General features: G+C 43.3%; 1 protein-coding gene across 6 annotated transcripts in view; it reads left to right on the forward strand.

The window, feature by feature from the left end:
- GTF2IRD1 (GTF2I repeat domain containing 1) overlaps positions 1–22152 on the forward strand; it is a 54872-nt gene that overhangs the window by 24050 nt on the left and 8670 nt on the right. For 3 of the 6 annotated variants that reach the window (XM_089493401.1, XM_089493402.1, XM_089493407.1), the window contains exons 10-23: positions 402–427; positions 2282–2402; positions 3176–3213; positions 4130–4210; positions 6633–6709; positions 7474–7534; positions 8120–8185; positions 9612–9795; positions 11620–11678; positions 12113–12175; positions 14341–14424; positions 14784–14967; positions 16570–16598; positions 19905–19952. In XM_089493401.1, coding sequence (XP_089349527.1) covers positions 402–427; positions 2282–2402; positions 3176–3213; positions 4130–4210; positions 6633–6709; positions 7474–7534; positions 8120–8185; positions 9612–9795; positions 11620–11678; positions 12113–12175; positions 14341–14424; positions 14784–14967; positions 16570–16598; positions 19905–19952 — 1121 coding nt within the window. Of the gene's footprint in view, positions 1–401; positions 428–2281; positions 2403–3175; positions 3214–4129; positions 4211–6632; positions 6711–7473; positions 7535–8119; positions 8186–9611; positions 9796–11619; positions 11679–12112; positions 12176–14340; positions 14425–14783; positions 14968–16569; positions 16599–19904; positions 19953–22152 lie in introns of all 6 variants that reach the window. The other 3 variants (XM_089493405.1, XM_089493403.1, XM_089493406.1) reach the window with 3 other exon arrangements.

The following is a 22152-nucleotide window of genomic DNA, read 5'->3' on the forward strand; positions in this document are numbered from 1 at the left end:
GTTATCTTTAAAGATAGTGTCTTTAAAGTTTGGGTTAGAACTTGGAATTGAGTCACTGATCCATTGACATGGAAGCCAGCACCCCTCACAAGGTGTCAAGCTTCATGCAAGTGGTGTGGTATTATATAGTCATTTCAGGACTACCAGTTATTGGAAAAGTTACCTATAATTAACGTAACGTGTAGTTTGATCCTAACATAACCTTAAAAGAAATTACTTAAATTTGTAAAGGAGGTTAGATCAATCTGCAGCTGGTGGTCACAGGATCTGGATAGAACCTCCATGTTTGCAGGCTGTATATCTCTGACTATGGCATGCAATGAATATACCCCTGACTAGTGTTCTTAACATCTCCCCCACTCTTCTTCCTTCCATCTGAATTGTTTTGTATTCCTTTACAGGATGTTTGATGAAAGAATTTTTACAGGTAGGTGAGACATTTTCTTGAATTCTGCTGCGCCTGTGGGGGGAAATGCTTCCTGGCACACTTTTGTGTATCTTGGTGAAACAGAGAATTATATATGTGAAGTATTTATTTACTATAGTTTTTTGTGGGGGTTTTGGGGCCATGTGGCCATGTTCTAGAAGAGTTTATTCCTGACGTTTCACCAGCATCTGTGGCTGGCATCTTCAGGGAATGCTGGCATGGAAGAGAGTGGGGTGTATACATATACATACTGTGTGACCCAACTTTTTTCCATGCCAGCATTCTCTGAAGATGCCAGCCAGAGATGCTGGTGAAACATCAGGAATAAACTCTTCTAGAACATGACCACAACACCTGAAAAACCCACAAAAAACTATGTATTCCGGCCATGAAAGCCTTCGTTTGGGAGACTTTACATGTAACAGAAAACCATTATAGTTGGAAGCTCTGGATTCAAAGCGCTCCAACCTCATGCACTCTCTTCCCTTTTTCATGTGGTCAGAAAGAAAAGATTGGAAGTGTCTTCTTCCATTTTAGATCAACCACAGTTTACACACCTTTACCCACATCCTAAACTGTGCTTAATCCTAACTGTGATTTGGTGGCACAAACCACCTTCAGAATTAATATTTGAAGTTGCCCTGTTACAATTAAGCTATTGTTAGAGTGAACCATATTTGGTTGGATTTGGGTAATGTAATATAATCAGAACTAGGTAACTGAGGCCTGTTCCAGACTGCCAAAATAAAGCTGCTTGGGGTCTCTTTGGAGGTATGCTATTTAAATGATGCATGGCTCCTAAGAGTCCGGAGGTCGAGCCAAAGCCACACTCCATTCCTAAGCACCGGAGTGCAGCTTTGGTTCAGCTTCTGGATTCTTAGGATGCATGCATCATTTAAACAGCATACCTCCAAAGAGACCTGAAGCAGCTTTATTTTGGCAGTCTGGAACAGGCCATAGGTTTTAAGGAAGCGTTCCCAGGCGTTACATGATTGTTATCGAATGTTATTTTAATTGGTTGTCTGCCTTGTTTTATTGAATGTCAACATGTACTAATATGTATGATATTTAATCATTTTCATAGAATGTATGCCATAGGCAGGTTTATTTTGTCTATTTTATCTATTTTAATTGATTCTATGTACAGCGCTGTGTAAATATACAGCACTATATACATAAAGCTTAATAATAATAATGGATATCCTATGGGTGTGCAAGAGGAAAATGCGTAAAATCAGAAATTACTGTGGTTCACTAAGTTAACAACATTATGCAACAGACCAGCTTAATGTAGAAGAGCTGAGATATTCGAATGACATCCAGTTTGTAACCCAAATACCAAATTTCATCTTTTTTTCTGCAATGTAATAGGATATTTAGAGCCTCATCTGTGGCCAATGAAGTGTGTGAAATGCGGTGGAAAGGATTTGGCCTTTTGCTTTTTAATGCTGGGTTGGATGCCCATATCACTTTTCAGTGCAACTTTGGGGCAATTCCTACTTGCTCTATTGACTACTCTATTGATTACTAAAACAATTGGGAAATGACACCTTTGGGAGAGGAGGAATTTTGCCTCTTAAGTGAGAGATGGGAAACCATTTTGCTGTGAAGATCCCTGTTTCGTTGTAATTTGTAATTTGTTGGGGGCCAATACCAACAGTAGATGGGATCAGAGCCAAAGGCCAACATGGCTGAAACTGAGCCAAAGTGGCTGGCGTTTGCAAAGCGGATGGCATCCTTACGTTGATAATTCCTGGACTCTCTTCTGTAATGATACCTGACAAACATTTTTCCTTACTTCTTTTCTTTATGTCCTTTTCCGATTTCCTTATGGCTCCCGATTTTCTTAAATAGGAAGTAAATTTACCAAAGATTCAACAAAGATTGAGCCATCCAGCCCTTCTGGGGAAATCTCTCCTGAACCGCACAGAATGGCATTTCTTGATCTAGCAGGGACTTCACAGACGAATCATAGGTAAAAAAGTCATTTTATCCTCTCCTTCCCCTTCACCCCACTCCAGAGTGTGGTGGAGTCTCCTTCTTTGGAGGTCTTTAAACAGAGGCTATATGGCTATCTGTTGGATATGCTTTGATTGGGATTTCCTGCATGGCAGAATGGGGTTGGACTGGATGGCCTTTGGGGTCTCTTCCAACTCTATGATTCTATGAACCTCCAAGGCAGCAGCATCTTCCACTATTGAACAGCTCTTACATTGGTGTTAGGAAGTTGTTCCTAATGTTCCTAATGCTGAGGTGGAATCTCTTTCCTTGTATGTGTTAGGTTTCTAGCAGACATTTCTAAGTATCTCTTCATCCCACAAATCCATATGATGGAGCCATGACAGTTAAAGCAATATGGAGCTGCTGTAATGGTGTAGTGTGTGCAGCCTTTGATAAAATAGACCTTTGGTTCAATCCCAGTATCAGCCTTTGTGAATTAGACTTGGATAAACCAGGTATAACACTGTTGCCCAGCCTTGAACCTGATAGCCACCACACTACATGTGCAAAACTGGCATTTAACATAGCATTTAACAAAAATGTACTTGAGGACAAGCAGTATAAATATTTCACTATTTCTGCACTTTGGGGGGAAAATGAATATAGCAATGTGTTTTACTATCATCTAATGATGTGCCCTTTTGTTGTATTATGTCTTTCATCCCTGCTTTGACTGTGCAGCATCTAGCAATGTTGCACGAAGCATTTTATAAGTGAAAAGTCGATGATATTAATTTCCTTTGCCAGGTCTGAAAAGTGCACTGTCGCTGGGGACTCTGAACCAGGTAAGTTATGAACAACGACTGCTCTCTTGTTAGGTACTCTTTTAATGGCAGAGAAAGTAGATGATCATTGTGAAGTCGAAGACTCTCATGGCTAGCAGCTATAGTTTTTTTGTGGGTTTTTTGGGCTATGAGGCCATGTTCTAGAAGAGTTTATTCCTGATGTTATGCCAGAAGCTATGGATGGCATCTTCAGAGAATGCTGGCATGGAAGAGAGTGGGGTATATATACTGTATATACCTGTGATGGTGAACCTTTTACAGACTGAGTGCCCAAACTGCAACCCAGACCCCACTTATTTATTGCAAAGTGCCACATCCCTTTGGCTTTCTAGTAAGAAACTCTGGCAAACTCTGTGCTAGGGTGACAGCATGTGTGCCCACATAGAGGGCTCTGAGTGCCACCTCTGGCATGCATGCCATAGGTTCGCCATCACTGGTATATACCAACATAGAATCATAGAGCTGGAAGAGACCACACCAATGTACTGTATATACCAACATATATATATACCCCACTCTCTTCCATGCCAGCATTTTCTGAAGATGCCATCCATAGCTTCTGGTGAAACTTTTTAAAATGCCACCACCAAGGCCCTCTCAATGACACAGGTATGATTTTGCCACGGTTTATCCTACTGAACAGTTCAGTCCCCAAAAAGGCGTTTCTTGCAACAAGGAGTTACCTAGACATTAAATACCAGTTTGCTTCCTGTTACCAAAAGGCTTTCCTTTGCCCTAAAGCTGTCTGATCGCCCCCAAAACATGGCAGAAGGTCATGTGCCACTCGCAGCTATAGGATGCCCTTTTCGCATCCCTACATGAGGTAATCCCAAAAGAGAGGGATCATTGAGGCAGCTTCTTATGTTTCTTGTAGTTGGTTCACTTTTCTTATTGCTGGTTCATTTTTCCTTGGCAGGTACTTCAGGAGAACTGGGAGGCATTAAACGCATCAAAATAGAACCAGATGAAGTAGACATCATTCAAATCACTGTTCCAGGTATCAACTGCAAGTATCTTCTGGTGATGCTGTCAAGATTTAAGACCATGTTTCGATTAATAATAAAAAAACCTGTTGCATTCCTCTGAGTGCTTGTTGTGCCCCAAACCCTGGATGTGCCAATGCATCTAGGCCACGGTGGGGATTATGCGGGCCTCTAGATGTTGTTGGACTACATTTCCCAGCAACCTTTTAGCAAGTATAGCCAGTAGAGAGGAATGCTTGGATTGCAATCTAATAATATTATTTGGGGAGGAGGTCTGCATGGTTCCCACTACCCCTTTAGGTATTGTCAGTGCTGCATTTCACTCTGAGCACAGAGGCTGTTTCATCCAGACATCCATCTTGGGCTGAAATATACACTCTTCTCAAAGGATCAAGTCACAAATCCTAAACTGTGTCCTGAGTAGAGTTTGGAAAAGTTCCTTTTTGGGAACTCTACTCAGTATCCCTCAGCAAGCATAGCCAACCGAGGGTTTTGGTTTTGACCACTCTGATGTCTTATTAGCCGATCATTCTTTGTAAGATCATGTCCAACTTCTTGTCAGCCTTTACCACAGTTTGGAGTAGATAATTATTCCTAACTAGAGCAGAGCCATTGAATTTATCTGTATGTTGATTCAGCATTCAGCATTTAATTCAATGGATTTACTCTAGTGGGATTAACCTATAGGATTCCAGAAGTGCAGCTAGTACAAAGGGTATTCAAGTTGATTGGAGTAAATTGAGCAACAGTACTGACTGGAAATAGCAGAGCGGCCTGAATAAGGCCAGAAACCATTCTCGCATCCAAAGGCAGATGTCTTGATTTGTTCCCCAAAAGGATCTTTTCCAAGCCTGCACTAGCATATCACGGAGAAGTCTGTGTATTTCATGGTAGATCCATGCTTTCTGCATATGACACCAGTGGAATGCAAGGCTGTGTCTTACATTGCGTAGGATCCGGCTAGAAATGGCAGACTCTAGCGGTGAGTGGCAACAGGAGTGGAAGCAAAATGGGGCCATTGAGAAATGAGGGGAGGAATTTCAAGGCTTGTACCATCAGAAACCAGTGAAGCTTGGTGAGAAGATCTAGGGATCTGGGGGCTAAATGAGATGGCAAATCTGAAACACCCCCATGCATACCCAGTGGCGCCAATTGCTCAGTGTCGCTTGTGGAGAGGAGGATGGGACAGAACATGCCAGAAGCGGGTATGGTTGGCTCATTTGAAGCCTGAGCAGGAGCATTCTCCACACTGGGATAAGATTGTATTGGATGGCAGAGATACCTCTTTGTGATATTTATTTGATTTACAAGTATCTGACTAGAGTGCCCTGGAAGGAAAGAGGTATTTCTGCAGCAAGTTTCAGTGTCTCTGATCCAGAAGGACATTTAGAAACTTCTAGTCGATCTCTGAGTGGTTTGCTCCTTAAAACAGAAACATTTGGGCAAAGGTTTGGGGCAGCTCAGCTGGACAGTTTTGGAGTTCGTGCGTTAAAATCTCTGATCTGTAGGTCTTGTAGTTGCAGATTCTGGTCACATTATGATTTATGGCAGCCTTCTGGAGATGGTTGCACTATAGTTCCCATTATACCCACCTTATCTGGGTTGCAGGGGGCTAATGGGAATTGTGATCCAGAACAACTGAGAATAAGCCAAGTCGCTTGTGGCACCTTTAAGACTCAACGATTTCTTTTAGGCTGCGCTTTCAAGTATCGCGATCCATTTTCTTTGACGCATGGAATATAATATTCAAGCCACAAGTGCATGTGCGCAATGGGCATCAGAGGTGGGCAAAGGGGATTCCATGGTCTCTGTGAATTTGATGACTTCCCTTGTAAAGTCATTAATGCCTTCTTTCACAGCTTGTTGTAGTGAGTTCCAGTTGTTACTTTTTTGCTATGTGAAGAAATTACAGTTGTCTTTCCACATTTACAGCTTTGACATCTGCAGATTTGATTAATAATATGCCCTCTTTAGGAATCTCTGGGGTCCGCAGCGCAACTCTGCTGGAAATTGACCATAGAGTGGTGCTGGAGGACTGAGAGGTTACTAGAGAAAACACTTCTCTAGGCATTTGTAGGTCCTCCAGCGTGATTCTGCAACCAACCTCTGGCAGATGTTGACCCCAGAGTTGCACTGGAGGACCTAGAGATTCCTAGAGAGGTGTTCTCTCAGGTAAAAACGTAGCCTTTTTTTAGTTGCGGTTCTTCCACTTTCATAGGGATCCTGTGCCCCTAACCCCAGTGAATGTGGTGGTCCAACTCTACATCCTTTTGCTTTCTTGAATTTCCCAGCTTCGTAGCATGACAACAGTCCTCCCCTCTAGAGAATGAAGGTGAAAAGCATCTCCCTCCACACCATCCGCCTGCTCATAGGAAAGCATAACATTCACCCAGGGATAGTATCATTGGACAGTCTTGGTTTTTCTCCCCTTAACAGATCGATCGCCCCGTTCTGATGAAATGCGCGACGCGGTAGCCAATCACGTGAATCTGGATGTGCGCGACAGGCTGGCAGGTGATTGGTCACTCCTCCGCGGTTTGGTCTTCTCAAACGCCACATCTGCCCAGCTGCCCAGAGACCCCTTGGATGGACAGGCTTAAGCCTCTTTGCCCTTGAGAGAATCCCAGCATAGTGAACGCTTTGGAGGAAAACCACACAGATTCTATCTGTAGAGGGTTGTTCCTTTTAAAACCGTTTTAACTGGACATGGCTTCCCGATACCCCTATGTCAGTGATGGCAAACCTATGGCACGCGTGCCAGAGGTGGCACTCAGAGCCCTCTCTGTGGGCACACATGCTGTTGGCCTAGCACAGAGTTTGCCAGAGTTTCTTACTAGAAAGCCAGAGGGACATGGCACTTTGCAATAAATAGGTGGGTTCTGGGTTGCAGTTTGGGCACTCGGTCTGTAAAAGGTTCACCATCACTGCCCTATGTGTTACAGACAACAGGGAGCAGGGGGATAGCTGTAGCGTTGATTTCTCAGGAGCTGCAAAATAAATATCTCCATTCGGACCATCCAGAGCAGTGGTTCCCAAACTTTGATCCTCCAGATGTTTTGGATGTCTGCTTGCAGAATTCCTGATGGTTGGCCAAGCTGGTTAAGCCTTCTGGGTATTAAAGTACAAAACACCTGGAGGACCAAAGTTTGAAAACCACCGATCTAGAGTTTCTTACGAAGCCTGAAACTTACACAGAATGCTTCCTCTAGCAGCAGGAATATGATTAAAAAAAGCTTTATGAACTTTAGCTCCCTGTTAAATAGCGGTTTTCTTTCTGGTTTCAGAGAAAGGAGCCAACAAAAACCTGCAACATGGGGAGAACCAGGTGGACAACAAAGGTGAGTGTATCTGGTTTCTGAAGGTGGTTTTCATCGTAAGACTTATCACATAAGCAGTGTCAGGCATGAGTATAAAAGAGGACACTAGTTTGTTAAAAGAAAAGAAAATCCATGTGCCGATACACCATTCACACTTTTGGTCTCTCTGTGCCATGATTCTGCCCACGACCGTTAGATTTTAAGTTTGCATGCTTACCTATTTTTTACTTTCCATGGCTTTTTAAGTGTTGTTTTCTGTATTGTTCTTTGTTAGTTAGAAGCTACCCTGAAAATATGTTAAATAAATTATTTAAATTTAAAAAACAAATAGTCCTGTTACAGACTGCCCAAATAAAGCTGCTTTGGGTCTCTTTGGAGGTATGCTGTTTAAATGATGCATGGGTCCTAAGAGTCCGGAGGTCGCGCCAAAGCCAGACTCCATTCCTAAGCACTGGAGGGCAGCTTTGGTGCAGCTTTTGGATTTTTAGGATGCATGCATCATTTAAACAGCATACCTCCAAAGAGACCCGAAGCAGCTTTATTTTGGCTGTCTGTAACAGGCCTGTATTTTTACAAATCTCTGTGTTGGCTCCTTTTCTTTTCCAGATGGCATAGGTGATGTTTTAAGTCAACTGAGGAAACAAGTCGAAATTTTGTTCAATGCAAGATACGGTGAGATACTTGGCGTCTTATATTTGAATTCCCTACTCGGCCTCCCTGCCTACTTCCCTCTGCCATCCCTCTTAGGAGCTTCTTGTTACTAAAGTTTTCCACCAGCCATTCAGAGTAGAGTTCTTTCACCAGGAACAGTTAAGAAGAGTCCGGAGTTTCATGTGTTGTGTTGGTGTAGTGGGAAATCTTACCAAGAGTAATGGCTTGGATTTCATGACCTAAAAGGCCCTTCAGACTCTGGTTGTTGTTGTTGTGTACCTTCAAGTAAGCCCTTTCTTAGCTGAGAGTAAGCGTTTGAAGATAAGAGGAGGGCATAATGAAGAAGTCGGATAGGTAGTAAATAAGAAATAAGAAGACAGTAAGAAGAAACAGTAGACGAGATTAAGGTAGGAATAGTCAGGAATGAGAGGCTAGAAGGATAGGAAGAGTAGGAGATAGGTGGTCAAATGTGGAAGTAGTGGTAATGGAAGATGGGAGTACTTTCAAGTAACTAACGAGTAAGTCGTAGATAATATACTGACGATGAAAGGTGGATAAATATGGGAGATGTGGAATAACAAAAGACTTCCCTGGATAGAAATATAAATGGTTAAACATCAATCAGATCGCAATAAACTAATTTGAGACTAACCTATTATGATACATTGTGCTATATTGTGATATAATAGTATTGATTGCTCATTGTTTTGTAAGTATGAATATGAATGAATGTATGGAATTTATAGCAATAATAATATCAATATCAATATCAATAAATATACATTTTTAAAAGTAAGCGCTGTCTTATAGTGACCCTATCGCAGGGTTTTGTTGGCAAGCTTTATGCACCCGATGGGTTTCCATAGCTGTATGGGGGTTTGATCCCTTTTTTCCTCAGAGTCCTAGACCCACACTCAAACCACTACCATGATTTCATCGTCCTATGAATTCCTGGGATTCATAGGTTAAGGGGACATACTTAGAAATCTTATGAGAGCCAGTGTGGTGTAGTGGTTTGAGTGTCGGACTAGGACACAGGATTTGATTCCCAGCTCATCCATGGACCTATGGCAAGTCATATGCTCTCAGCCTCAGGTGAAGGCCACGACAAACCTCCTCTGAACAAATCTTGCCAAGACAACTCCATGATAGATTCGCCTTAGGGTCGCCATAAGTCTGAAATGACATGAAGGCACACAACAACAACAACAACAGCAACACACTTGGAATTCTCCGCCAGTGAGCTCTAGTTCCTCACCAAACCATAACCCCCAGGATTCCATAGGATGCAGCCATAGCAATTAAAGTAGAATCGTAGCACTAGAACGTTGTGGTGTGAAAGGGCCACAAGTCTTCTGGTTATGTGCATCGATATCTGATCATCTTTTCTTTAAAGGGATAGGTCATGTGGAATGTTCTTGCTGACGTTGTGTGCTTGCTTTTGCAGCTAAAGCCATAGGAATTTCTGAGCCGGTCAAAGTCCCGTATTCCAAATTCTTGATGTATCCAGAAGACCTTTTTGTCGTAGGCTTGCCAGATGGCATCTTACTTCGGCGGCCAAACTGCTTTGGGATTGCAAAGCTAAAAAAGATTCTCCAAGCAAGCAGCAGCATCCGGTTTGTCATCAAGCGGTAAGGTCGAAACCACCAACTTTGCTTCCCGCTCTGGCTTAGTCAATCTTCTTTTTCCTTGATATATGTAGTCGAGGGATCAGGAGCCCACCTTCATACCCTGGCATCACTGTCCCACCTCTGATGCTCTGAAACTCTCACATGTAATAAAAAGACACTACAGCATAGAAAACTCCATTTCAAGCCCCTCCAGCAATTGAAATCTTGTAATGTGAAATTACCATTTCAAACAGGGCTGGGCAGCTGTGGCCATTCAGATGTTTTTGGATGATGACTCCCACAATTCCTGTTATGCTAGGCATGACAGATGGATGTCGTAGGGCAACAACATCTGAAGGCCACCTACAGTAGGAGGCTTTCAAATAAATACCGTGTTTCCCTGAAAACAAGACACTGACATATATATATATATATATATATATATACACACACACACACACACACACACACACACACACACACATATCAAGAAGACACACTATGGCTTATTTTCGGGGATGTCTTATTTTTATTAAGTATGGCACAGCAATCTACATTTATTCAAATATAGTTAAGTCGTCGTCTTCGGGAACATCGTCATAACTCTCCAAACCTGGAATTCCATCCTGAATCTCTTGCGACTCTGTTTCCTTTAGGACCATTGGCCCCAATCTTTCTGCTCCTTTCCCTTCTGTGCCAGGCCTATCACTATGTCTTATTTTCGGGGTATGGCTTATATTGCGCAAAAGCTTAGGAATCCTGCTACGACTTATTTTATGGGTATGTTTTATTTTTTGGAGAAACAGGATAGTTAAAAGAACAGGCCAGAAACCTAATTCAGTTCAAAGAAGACTTTAACAACCAGATCTTCTAACATAAACAAAGCCTCTCTAATGCCTTCTTGAACACTCTAAAAAGATTCCACTTCCCTGCATCTCAAGTCATTCCGTTTTTCTAAATAAATTATGGAGTCATAGAATCGAAGAGTTGGAAGAGACCTAAATGTGTGTTTCCCCCTCACTGCAGAATGTTGAATGTTACAAGCAATATTCTAGATCAGTGATGGCGAACCTATGGCACGTGTGCCAGAGGTGGCACTCAGAGCCCTCTCTGTGGGCACATGTCTCATCACCCCAGCACAGACTTTGCCAGAGTTTGTTACTAGAAAGCCAGAGGGACATGGCACTTTGCAATAAATAAGTGGGTTTTGGGTTGCAGTTTGGGCGCCCAGCCTGTAAAAGGTTCACCATCACTGTTCTAGATGCCTTGGTTTATTAGCCAGAAAGAATTCTGCAGTTTATTTTGGAAGGTCCAGTCCCCAGCATCTCTTGCTCTGGTTCGAAAGGTCTCATTGGAAGCCTAGATAGCCACTACCAATCATTATGGACAATGCTGACCTAGATGGATCAATGGTCTGATCACATAAGGCTCTCCTTTTTCGCGGGAATGGGCATAACTTGGTTTGTAGGTTATGTTTGTCCTTCACTTACAAAAGTTCCTAGTCTTGGGATTTGCAGTTATGGAATGGATTACGTAATCATAGAGTTGGAAGAGATCCCAAGGGCCATCCAGTCCAACCCCATTTTGCCATGCAGAAACTCACAATCAAAGCACTTCCAACGGATGGCCATCCAGCCTCTGTTTAAACAAAGAACCAACTCTGCGTGAGATTAATAAAATTACAAACGTCCCAGCCTTAATCTTTGGCATTTTCAGGCAGGGCTGGGAAATGCCAAGTGTTTGAAAGTCATGCTGCCAGTCCATGAAAATGATACAGACCTAAATGAATCATCGATCTGCCTTAGCATACGTTTTCCCATTTTTATGTTGTTGACTATTTTTCAGACCAGAACTTCTCGCAGAAGGAGTGAAGGAGACGGCTTCTGACAGCTCAGGAGCAACAGGTAAAGAAAAGTAGTGAGACGTTTGTGGCACATCAGAGATTGACATTTTAATTATGGCATAAGCTTTTATGGACCAGAGCTCACTCATCAGATGCCTGGCAGGTGCATACATGCCTCATTTACCAAAGCCTCTGACAGAGAAGCTCCTTTTCACACATTCGTTTTATGCCCCAACCCTGATTTCCTTTTCATATTCTAGCTGAACATTTTTAGCAGCTTCAGCATTGGCAAGATAGTGAATAATGGCTGGAGAAAAACAAGACTTTCAGTATCAGGTCGCAACAGAATGTCTGCAGTAAACAATGTAATAAAGATGTGATTGCTGTGTTACAAATAAATGAAAGAGGAGGCGTCTTTAAACAGTGTCTGAACAGTTCTGGAAACACATTAAAAAGGAAGACAAATGAGTAAGACTCTATCTCTTGTGTTGCCAGTTCATGAGAGAGACTCCAGTGAACGTCTTGTGGAAGAACCTGTAAAAAGACCAGGATTTCAAGGTAAGAATTCAGATGGCCTGGTCCAGGGCCACCACCATCACAATGTCATCTAGTTTTGGAATGATTTGACACTATATGTTTGTTCTGCATTTCTCTATTGATTTTTCTGGATAAATTAGCCCAGTAACACTGTGTGACAGACTCAGGGCTGGGTTGGGGTGTCCCGCTCCACCCAATACCCAAACCCCGACTTGCAAGGATGCCACAAATGGCAACAGACCAGTGAAGGATGCTGGTGACTCTCCAGCATGGCCAGAAACTGCACTGGGGAAGGTGGTGCAGCCAGACCTAAGAGCAAGGGCTAGAGCAGTGATGGTGAACCTTTTAGAGGCCGAGTGCCCAAACTGTAACCCAAAACCCACTTATTTATTGCAAAGTGCCATGTCCCTCTGCCTTTCTAATAACAAACTCTGGCAAACTCTGTGCTGGGGTGATGGCACATGTGCCCACAGAGAGGGCTCTGAGTGCCACCTCTGGCACGCGTGCCATAGGTTCGCCATCACTGGGCTAGAGCTTTGGGAGAAGGCAGGAAAGTTAAAAGAGGGAGAGAAATACCAGGAGGGGGAGGCAGATAGGATAGAGAGAAGCTGAGAGGCAGATGGATGGAGAGACCCAAGGAAGGGGCTTCTCTAACCATGGAAGCTAAGTAGGGTGAGATGCCAGCGAATATCAAGTGTTGTAGGACAATAGGGAAGGACTGACAACTGGAGAACCAGGTAGACGGACAAGAGGAAGTTGGGAGGGACCTGAGGAAGAAAGAGGGTCAGTGGTCAGAAGCACAGGGGACAGCTGGAAGACTAGAGACACAGGAGAGATGGGGGTACAAGAAAAGAAAGGAAAGTTTTTATGGATATTTTGGACTATGTGGCCATGTTGTAGAAGAGTTTATTCCTGACGTTTCGCCAGCATCTATGGCTGGCATCTTTGAATTCTCTGATGATGCCAACCACAGACGCTGGCGAAACGTCAGGAATAAACTCTTCTAGAACATGGCCACAGAGCCTGAAAAACCCACAAATAACTATGGATGCCGGCCATGAAGGCCTTCGACTTCACAAAGAAAGGAAAGGTGGCTGGGTTACAAGGCAAAGGGACAAAGCGACGGTGGCCGAAGGAAGGGGGAAGACCCTCCAGTCCCTGAACATATGAAAGGAGGAGGCATGCCCAACCACACAACGAAGTGGAAGAAGTTCCAGAAGGACTGGGAGGAGAAAAGAATGGTGAAAGTGAGAAATTGAGTTGATGTGCCATAGCTAGGGGCATGCCCAATGCCCTGGGAAGCGGACAAGGCCTGCGAGGGAATGTTATTTGAAGACAAAGGGGAAATGGTGGAGGGTGAGACGAGGCTACGAAGGTAACGGAAAGACAGAATGGGAAAGGTCTGAGAAGGTGCTGGGAACTCAGGGGAGAGGATGTAGTACCTAGTCCCTCTAGGAAAAGGGACATCTTTGCACTGCTAAATACCTTTTGTGTTTATCTATCCTCGGGGATGCAGGTGGCGCAGTGGTTAAATGCTAGTACTGCAGACACAAGGTTGTGAGTTCAATCCCAGGGCTCTAAGGTTGACTCAGCCTTCCATCCTTTCGTAGGTCGGTAAAATGAGTCCCCATCTTGTTGGAGGCAATTGGCTTACAGATTGTAAACCGCTTAGAGAGTGCTGAGTTCACTGATAAGTGGCATAGAAATGTAAATGCTATTGCAGTTCCTAAGTTTTTTATTACAACCTGTGATAACTCTTTGCCTCTAAAGAAAATAAGCATTAGTGGTGACTGTGCTCCTGACTCCGAGTCTTGAAGGGTATGCCAAGAAAGGGCAGGAGGAGAGGAGAGGAGATATACCCCTGGTCTGATAGTCTTTTCAATTGGCTGCCTAACTATGCATCCTACGCATGTTTACTAGGATTGTAGTATGCTGAATGTGATATCATTTTGTTTAGTGGGTAAATGCATGCAGCATTTTGTCTACAATTTTGCAAAAACAGTAGGGATGCCTTGTTCACAAACCCTGAAAGGCTAAAAGAGTAAAATAAAACAGACCAGGTAGACCAGAATATGTCAATTGATAGCCTGGTTTTTCCCTCTTGTTATCAAAGGATGCCATTATTTTCCCAAAAATGTAATAGGATGGATTCTATAATGCAGTCTCTTTCTCCCCTTCCTCTTTAGAAAATTATGACACTCGCCTTTCAAGAATAGATATTGCAAACACACTAAGGGAACAGGTTCAAGACCTATTCAATAAGAAGTATGGTGAGTATTGTGCGAAGCTTGAGAAAGATGCATTTTTCAGTTACCATTCTCAAAAAAGCACCTACTGTCATACAATCTTACAGCTGGAGGGCACTATACCTAGTCCAATCCCTATCTCTACCATTCAACTAAAGCAGTACCAACAACAGATGACCATCCAATCTCTGTTTAAAGACTTCCAAAGATGGAGAGTCCAGCCTCCAAGGCAGTCTATGCCACTGTTAAGAGAGTTTCCACCACTGCAAAGTAACTTTAGTAAACCCTGCTACGCTCTGAGCCACTTTGCAACCTTTGTGGAAATGAACCTGGGACACCCGTATCCAAACCCAGTATGCTAACCATTGCATTGTGTTTTCCAGGCGAGGCTTTGGGCATCAAATACCCGGTACAAGTGCCATATAAACGCATCAAAAGCAACCCAGGATCGGTCATCATAGAAGGGCTGCCCCCGGGAATCCCATTTCGGAAACCTTGCACCTTCGGCTCCCAGAATCTAGAGAGGATACTAGCCGTGGCAGACAAGATCAAGTTCACGGTAACAAGGTATTTCTCCTCAGGGATGCTTGGCAGGTTGTGGTTTTGTGTGTGCTCCTGTGTTTGTATCATCCAGCCCCCTTATTCCTGGATGCCTTCAAGCTGATTTAACCTTCCCACCCTGGAGGCTTTGGAACGGCAAGAAAGAGGTTGGAGCTGCGCATGGCTTGCAGGACAGGCTTCCTCCACCCCGATTTTCATTGATTTCTAGTTGTGTCTCAATTTGCCATTGATTCTAGTTGGGACTCAAATTGGATTTCCCCCTTTTGTTTAGTATTTCTGTTATTCTTGCTTTACTGATAGCAGTAAGTAAGGTTTACAGGGGTGTGGGAACCATTGAGAATGAACGGACTAAAAAAGAATGAGACACAAAGAGAAAGCTAGGAAGGAAGAGGGGGAAAGCAAGCCGAGGCACTGTGTTTCAGCGTTAGGATTCTTGCAAGAGGGAAGGAGCGTAGGTTCACCCTTTTCACCATCACTACAGCCCATAATGAAAAACTTAAACTGCCCCCGGCACACATACACACAGAATCATTGAATCATAGTGTTGGAAGAGATGCACATCATAGAATCGTAGAGTCAGAAGAGACCTCAAGGGTCATCCAGTTCAACCCCTTTGCCATGCAGGAACTCACAATCAAAGCACCCTCAACATATATTAGAAAGCTACTATTTATATGAGAAGTGAGGTCTTCATAGGAAGCAATGGAGGATTCATAGCTTCTTTAGGAAGAAGATTTTTGTTATTATTGGGTGGGACTACAGCAAGGGGAAAACGGTTAAACTTTATTCCCAATCTACCACAGTCTGATTCCTGCTTCCTTCATACCTTCATAGCAACTACTTACATGTCTAAACATGCACAATAATTATTTTACTACAAACATAGGCCTGTTCCAGACTGCCAAAATAAAGCTGCTTGGGGTCTCTTTGGAGGTATGCTGTTTAAATGATGCATGCATCCTAAGAATCCAGAAGCTGCACCAAAGCTGCACTCCAGTGCTTAAGAATGGAGTGTGGCTTTGGCGCAACCTCCGGACTCTTAGGACCCATGCATCATTTAAATGGCATACCTCCACAGAGACCCAAGGCAGCTTTATTTTGGCAGTCTGTAACAGGCCATAGAATTGTAGATGGCCATCCAGTCCAACCCCCTGCCATGCAATCGGTGTCATGTCTTGTTTAGCTCAAAGACTGACTCGGACGGGGCCAATGTCCAATAACATCCCAGATTCCAACATCCATTTTTGTTACCTGCCTTCAATTTTACTCTGACATGGCAACCCTATTGCCAGATTTTCTTGGCAAGATTTATTTGGGGGCACTGGTTGGCACTGAGAAGAGGCACCTTGCCCAAGGTGTTTTCAGTGGCTGAGGAACATTTCAGACACTGATCTTCTGGAGTCCTAGTCCAGCACTCAAACCACTTTGCCATGGTGGCTGTCCTGAATAATCTACAGACAATCCAGTCTCTTAGCCCAGAGTCTGACTATATCTTTGTGGTGTGTGCAGCCCTGAGCCTTACCAATACTTGCAGAAGCTGCTCACTGGGTCTGTCCCATATTCTGCCTTTGCTCCATGAACAATTCTGTTTTTCTTTTTCTTTTGCAGACCTTTCCAAGGACTCATTCCTAAACCTGGTAAGTGCCCATGCCTTGGCAAAAAACACTGCTGAATATATTTTGGGAATGATAAATGATGATGACGTTCTGCTGACTGTTTGAAGAACATGAAGAGCAGCACTACTGAACTGATTTCTAAGATATTCTCCCAACTGTCTTGTGATATGAGCCTTAGCAGCATGCTTGCGTCCCTGAAGCAGGGAAACGTTGCCAGGTTTGTTCTTTGGGGGTATTTCTAGCTAATGAGGTTGATGCCAGTTCTAGACGTTGGCACACACTTTTGGATCTGTACTATGAATTACAAACCCGTCTTGAAAGATCTCTCTCCGTCTCTTGCTCTCTCTCTCACTCTCTCACACACACATGACAGATTCCCATTGCATTTGTGAAACCAGATAGGTCTTTTAAACCTGCTTTTATATGCAAAGAATATCCAGGAAAATAGTTGAAACAAAGATGGCACTTTAAAATTTAAGAATGAAAGTTAAAAAATCTCATTAATTGGAATGTACACGCTGCGATTATGAGTATAAAACTGATGTGCTTTGTACTAATAAAATACAGAACTAGATATAACACAATAACAAACCATTATTACTATTATGCTTATAGCATATTATATTATATTATATTATATTATATTATATTATATTATATTATATTATATTAGAGCATATTATTATTATTATTATTATTATTATTATTATTATTATTTATTGATATAGCGCTGTAGATTTACACAGAAACCATGTGCAAGGGAGCGCCTTAGGATTAAATGGCCCGGTGGCTGCTTTGTCATTGCATTATATCTAGTTATGTAGTGTATTATTATTATTATGAGTGTTTGTTTATATAGTGCCATAGGTTTTGCACGGCGCTTTACAGCGTCATCAAAACAACATAACACCTGCGTACAATCTAAAATCACAAAATATAAAATTTAGCAAACAGACATAATTTACAAAGCACATCAGTTCTATACTCATGATCACCGCGTGCATATTCCAGTTAATGGAGATTTTCCAACTTTCTGTTTTCCATGCGCAGTTGTGCAGCCCAAAATAGGCAACGGCCAAGTTCCCGAACAGCTAGCAAACAGCTACAATGCATGGATAGAAGCAAAATGAGGTCAAGATCCGAGGACACAGGAGCTCAATGAGCTTCCTCAAGAGCAAAGCACAGCTGCCCAAGTGAGGTGCCAATTCTGAGAGGCAGGAATTGGCCCACAGAGTCAGCGGACAGTACTCAGATAGTCAGATAGTACAACTTCAGTTGGCGCCCATGTGAAATAAAGTGACAAAAGTACAACAAAATGAGCACACTGACTGGGACTACTGGGAATTGAAGTCCAAAACTTCTGGAGGCCCAAAGGTTGAGAACCACTGCCCTACAATGACATCCCTGTTGTTTCTCTCCCCCATAATTTTTACCCAGATGTTCTCAACATGGTTTCCAGGATTTGAATCATGGATTTCCCCCCCACAAGTGTAAATATCCCTAGAATATAATGCTGCTACTCCTCCCCTCCTGTGTCTCTGGAATAGATTATACCCCTCTCTTACTACATTCCAACCATGAGACTCATCCCACCAGGTTTCAGTGATGCCTGTTATATCATATTTGCTTTACTGTCTTAACAGTTCAAGATCATCTTCTTTATTTTCCATGCTCTGCGCATTAGCATAGAGACATCTAACACCATGGGCTGTTCTCTTTAAACTGAGCTTCATATTAAGGGTTTTTCCCCCTTCCCACAGTTGGGTTCTTAGTCTCTCTATAACATTTGGGCTATTATTTTGCAGCACTTGATGCACTCCTGGCCCTCAAGAATACTGTCTCGCTCCGCACATAACTCAGTTTAAAGCCCTCCTGATCAGGTTTGTGAGCCTCTTAGCAAAAGCATCCCTGCCCACTGCTCTGAGATGCAACCCATCCCTTGCCAGAAGTCCGTCTTTATGAAACTGGACATCATGGTCCAAGAAGCCAAATGGTTTCCAGTGGCACCATGTGCAGAACCAGTTGTTCACCTCCATTCTTCTTCTCCTCTCCCTTCCTACAACTGTGAGACCCATGACATGACAACCTGTGTATCCAGGTTCTTCAGCTTCCTACTCAGAGATTTATAATCCCTTGTGATACTCTAGGCCATTCCTTACAATGTCATTGGTTACCACATGAACCAAATGGAAGGAGTAATGTTCAATGGACTTGATGAACTTCGTCAGCCTCTCCGTTACATTGCAGGTTTTTGCCCCAGGAAGATAGCACACCTCTGAAGACATCTTGTCAGGCCTATGATGGTGTTTCTTTGTTGTTTTCTATTGTGGTTATAATAACAATTTAAAGAGGAGAGTAACATTAAGAGATTGGCCCAACCAGGACATTTCTGGAAGTTCAATGGTCATAGGCTGGGACTCTGGAGCATCTAAGAAGCCTGTGCATGAACAAAGGGTCTTGTCAGGTTACACTGAAGGACATAGAATCATAGAGCTAGAAGAGACCACAAGGGCCACCCAGTCCAACTCCCTGCCATGCAGGAACTCTCAATCAAAGCATCCCCGACAGATGGCCATCCAAGGGACAAGGGATGTTCACTTCCCACCCTTGACCCATAAAGGATTCCCACAATTCCCTGGCAACGTTTCCACAGGGTTTCAGACTAGAGTCTTTCTCAGCCTTACTTGGAAATGCAGAGGATCAAACCTAGGACTTTCTGGATGCTAACCAGGTGCTCCCCCAACTGAACTATGTCCACAGTCTGGAAAAGTTACTGTTGGATTGCACATTGGTACCTCTTTCACCAAACTGGCCACAACTATCAGCGGCCATCAGTGGCCATACTGGTTGGGCATACTTGGAGTTGTCAGTACAACCGTCAGTGGCCATACTGGTTGGGCATACTTGGAGTTGGCAGTGCAACCGTCAGTGGCCATACTGGTTGGGCATACTTGGAGTTGGCAGTCCGAAAGAGTAACCTTTCCAAGCTATGACTATGATCATCTTATAAAACATGTGCCTGGTCAGAAAAGTAATGGCATGGAAGCAATTGACCTGCATGCTGTGAGTCAGGGATACCTCTACCACCCAATTTTTTGGGGGGGAAATTAGGATATAAATATAATCATGAGAAGAAGAAATGAGTCACTCTCCAGCTTTATCGCTTATCTCTGGCTGAGTACTTATGGGTGAGAGTGTGCATCTGTTGGTCACAACGTTGCGCCCTGGTTTTCTGCTGCTTTTGGGTGGGGTATTTGTGTAAAGAATTAACCTCACTCACTTACTCACTCACACTTCTCTCTTTTCTTTCCTCAATGACCGCTATAGCCCCTAGACGGATATCCACCTTGGAAAAAGCTTACGCTGCTTTGAACGGTATGTTGCTCAGAGGATGTGCTATAGATGGTAGCAGACAAGAAACGTTTGGTATAGTTAAACAACGACATTGACAACAGTGACAATGGCAATAACAACCGTGATGTAGCAACTCCCAAAGGAATTAAAAATATACTTACAGGGAGACACATAATTCTCTCTCTCTCTTCTGTACTTTCCAGCGGCACGGTTCACTGTATTTTATACATTTGTACTGGGGTGGGGAAACCTGTTGTCCTTCTCATGTTTCTGAACTACAGCTTCCACCATCCCCAGTGTTTGGCCCTTATGGCTGCGACTGATGGCTCCTGGGAGTCCCAAAACATCTCTAGGTCCACAGGTTCATAACCCCCTATTTATATTCTGTGTTTCCCTTAAAAGTGGATTGCTGGTTCTTCCGCTTATCCTTATAACAGCTCTGGGAGGTAGATTAGGCAGAGAAATGGTGACTGGACCAGGGTTCCTTGCCTGGTGGCTCTGCTTTGTGGATGATGGGGGATTTGAAGCACAGTCATGAATAGATTTATCAGGGTTACCATGAACTTGGCGGATCATACGCTCTGCATGTGGTGTACAAGAAGCTAACCAGGTAAAGATCCTCTTTCAACCCAAATACCAAATTCAAACAAGTTTTGGGGGGCTACGTTTGAGTGCTGGATGGGGCCAAAGGCAGAAAGGTAAAATTGATACAAGGCCCCAAAATACCAACACATTTTAATGGACAGCCCGTAATGCCAGTATCTAAGAATTATGAGAGGTGCCTCAGACTCTTTGAATGGAGAGAGTCTTGTGCTAAAGCAAGGAACACACTAGATCATGTTAATATGGAAAAGGCATGGTAGAGATCAGGAGCCCTAGAAGGGCCAAATTCACCCCAGAGTCTGATGTTCCAACACTTTAAATCAGGCATGGGCAAAGTATGGTCTGCGGACCCCATGCAACCTTTGTGGCCCTAAAATGTGAGTCTTAAAGGTCCACAAAGTTCTCAGCCCCCCCCGGCTATGTTGATGTTAACAAGTTCTGGGCACCACCATTCAAAAAGGATGTTGAGGAGCTGAAATGTGTCCAGAGGAGGGCCACCAAAATGGTGAAGGGTCTGGAAACCATGCCTTATGAGGAAAGACTTAGGGAGCTGGGTATGTTTAGTCGGGAGAAGAGAAGGTTAAGAGGTGATATGAAGGGGTGTCATATTGAGGAGGGAGCAAGCTTGTTTGCTGCTGTTCCAGATAACAGGACCTGGAACAAGGGATGCAAACTAGAGTTTCTTGAGTTGGATTCTGATTCACTGCAAGGACAATTTGGTCAATGCCATTTAGAAGATGATCTGGCTTTTGTATCGTGGATTTCCTTTCTTTGTCTGCTACCATCTGCACAACCGCCACAATCTGTCAGACTGAGCATTAACAGTGTAAGGCTTGAGGGAACAAGCCCCATTCTCTTTCTCCATCCCCATCTCCTTCTCATCCGGACCATCGATTCAGTTCCATCTCCTTCTCGTCCGGACCATCGATTCAGTTCCATAGCTTGAAGGATGGTAGTAGAGCAGGGGTTTCTCTGTGGAGACTTCATTACAAAAGGCCTTTTCAGATGCTGGGAGAGAGACCTAAGGACAAAATTGGAAATTATTTACTCTCCTGGCATTTCTGATCCCACTCCTAAAGGGAATAATTGAGACCCTGCGCTATATTGGGACTCTTAGCATTGGTTATGTTAATACAGACACTGGAAAATGTCTTTATTTTGACTTTGTTGTGGTTATTTGCCATCAAGCTGGCTTGAATATACAGCAACCTTATAAATGAGAGACCTCCAAGAGCCCCAGTATCTTGCAGACTCAGGGCCATAGCTTTCCTGATGGAGTCTGTCCGCTTATAATGCATTCTTCCTCTTGTCTCACTTCATAATATGTCTAAAGTACAACGTCCTCGTTTTAGCTGGATAGGGGATTCTGGGACTTGTCCAAATCAAATGTGAGTATTGCAGTCCAGAAGAAGAATTTCGCCAGGTTCTAGTCCAGGTTATCTTTCTTGTCTCCCTTTTTTTTTTTTAATCAAATGCTCCCTCCGCACAAACAGGGAAGGAAAACACAGATACTTCTTGTTGTTAACAAGATACTTCTTGTTGTTAACTTCGACTTATGGCAACCCCATGAAAGAGAGACCTCCAAGTCAATCTGTCATCAACAGCCTTGCTCATGTCT

Source organism: Sceloporus occidentalis, unplaced genomic scaffold (assembly GCF_023333645.1).
Source record: "Sceloporus occidentalis isolate IW3139 unplaced genomic scaffold, rSceOcc1.0.p SCAF_64, whole genome shotgun sequence".
NCBI classification, from domain to species: Eukaryota; Metazoa; Chordata; class Lepidosauria; order Squamata; family Phrynosomatidae; genus Sceloporus; species Sceloporus occidentalis.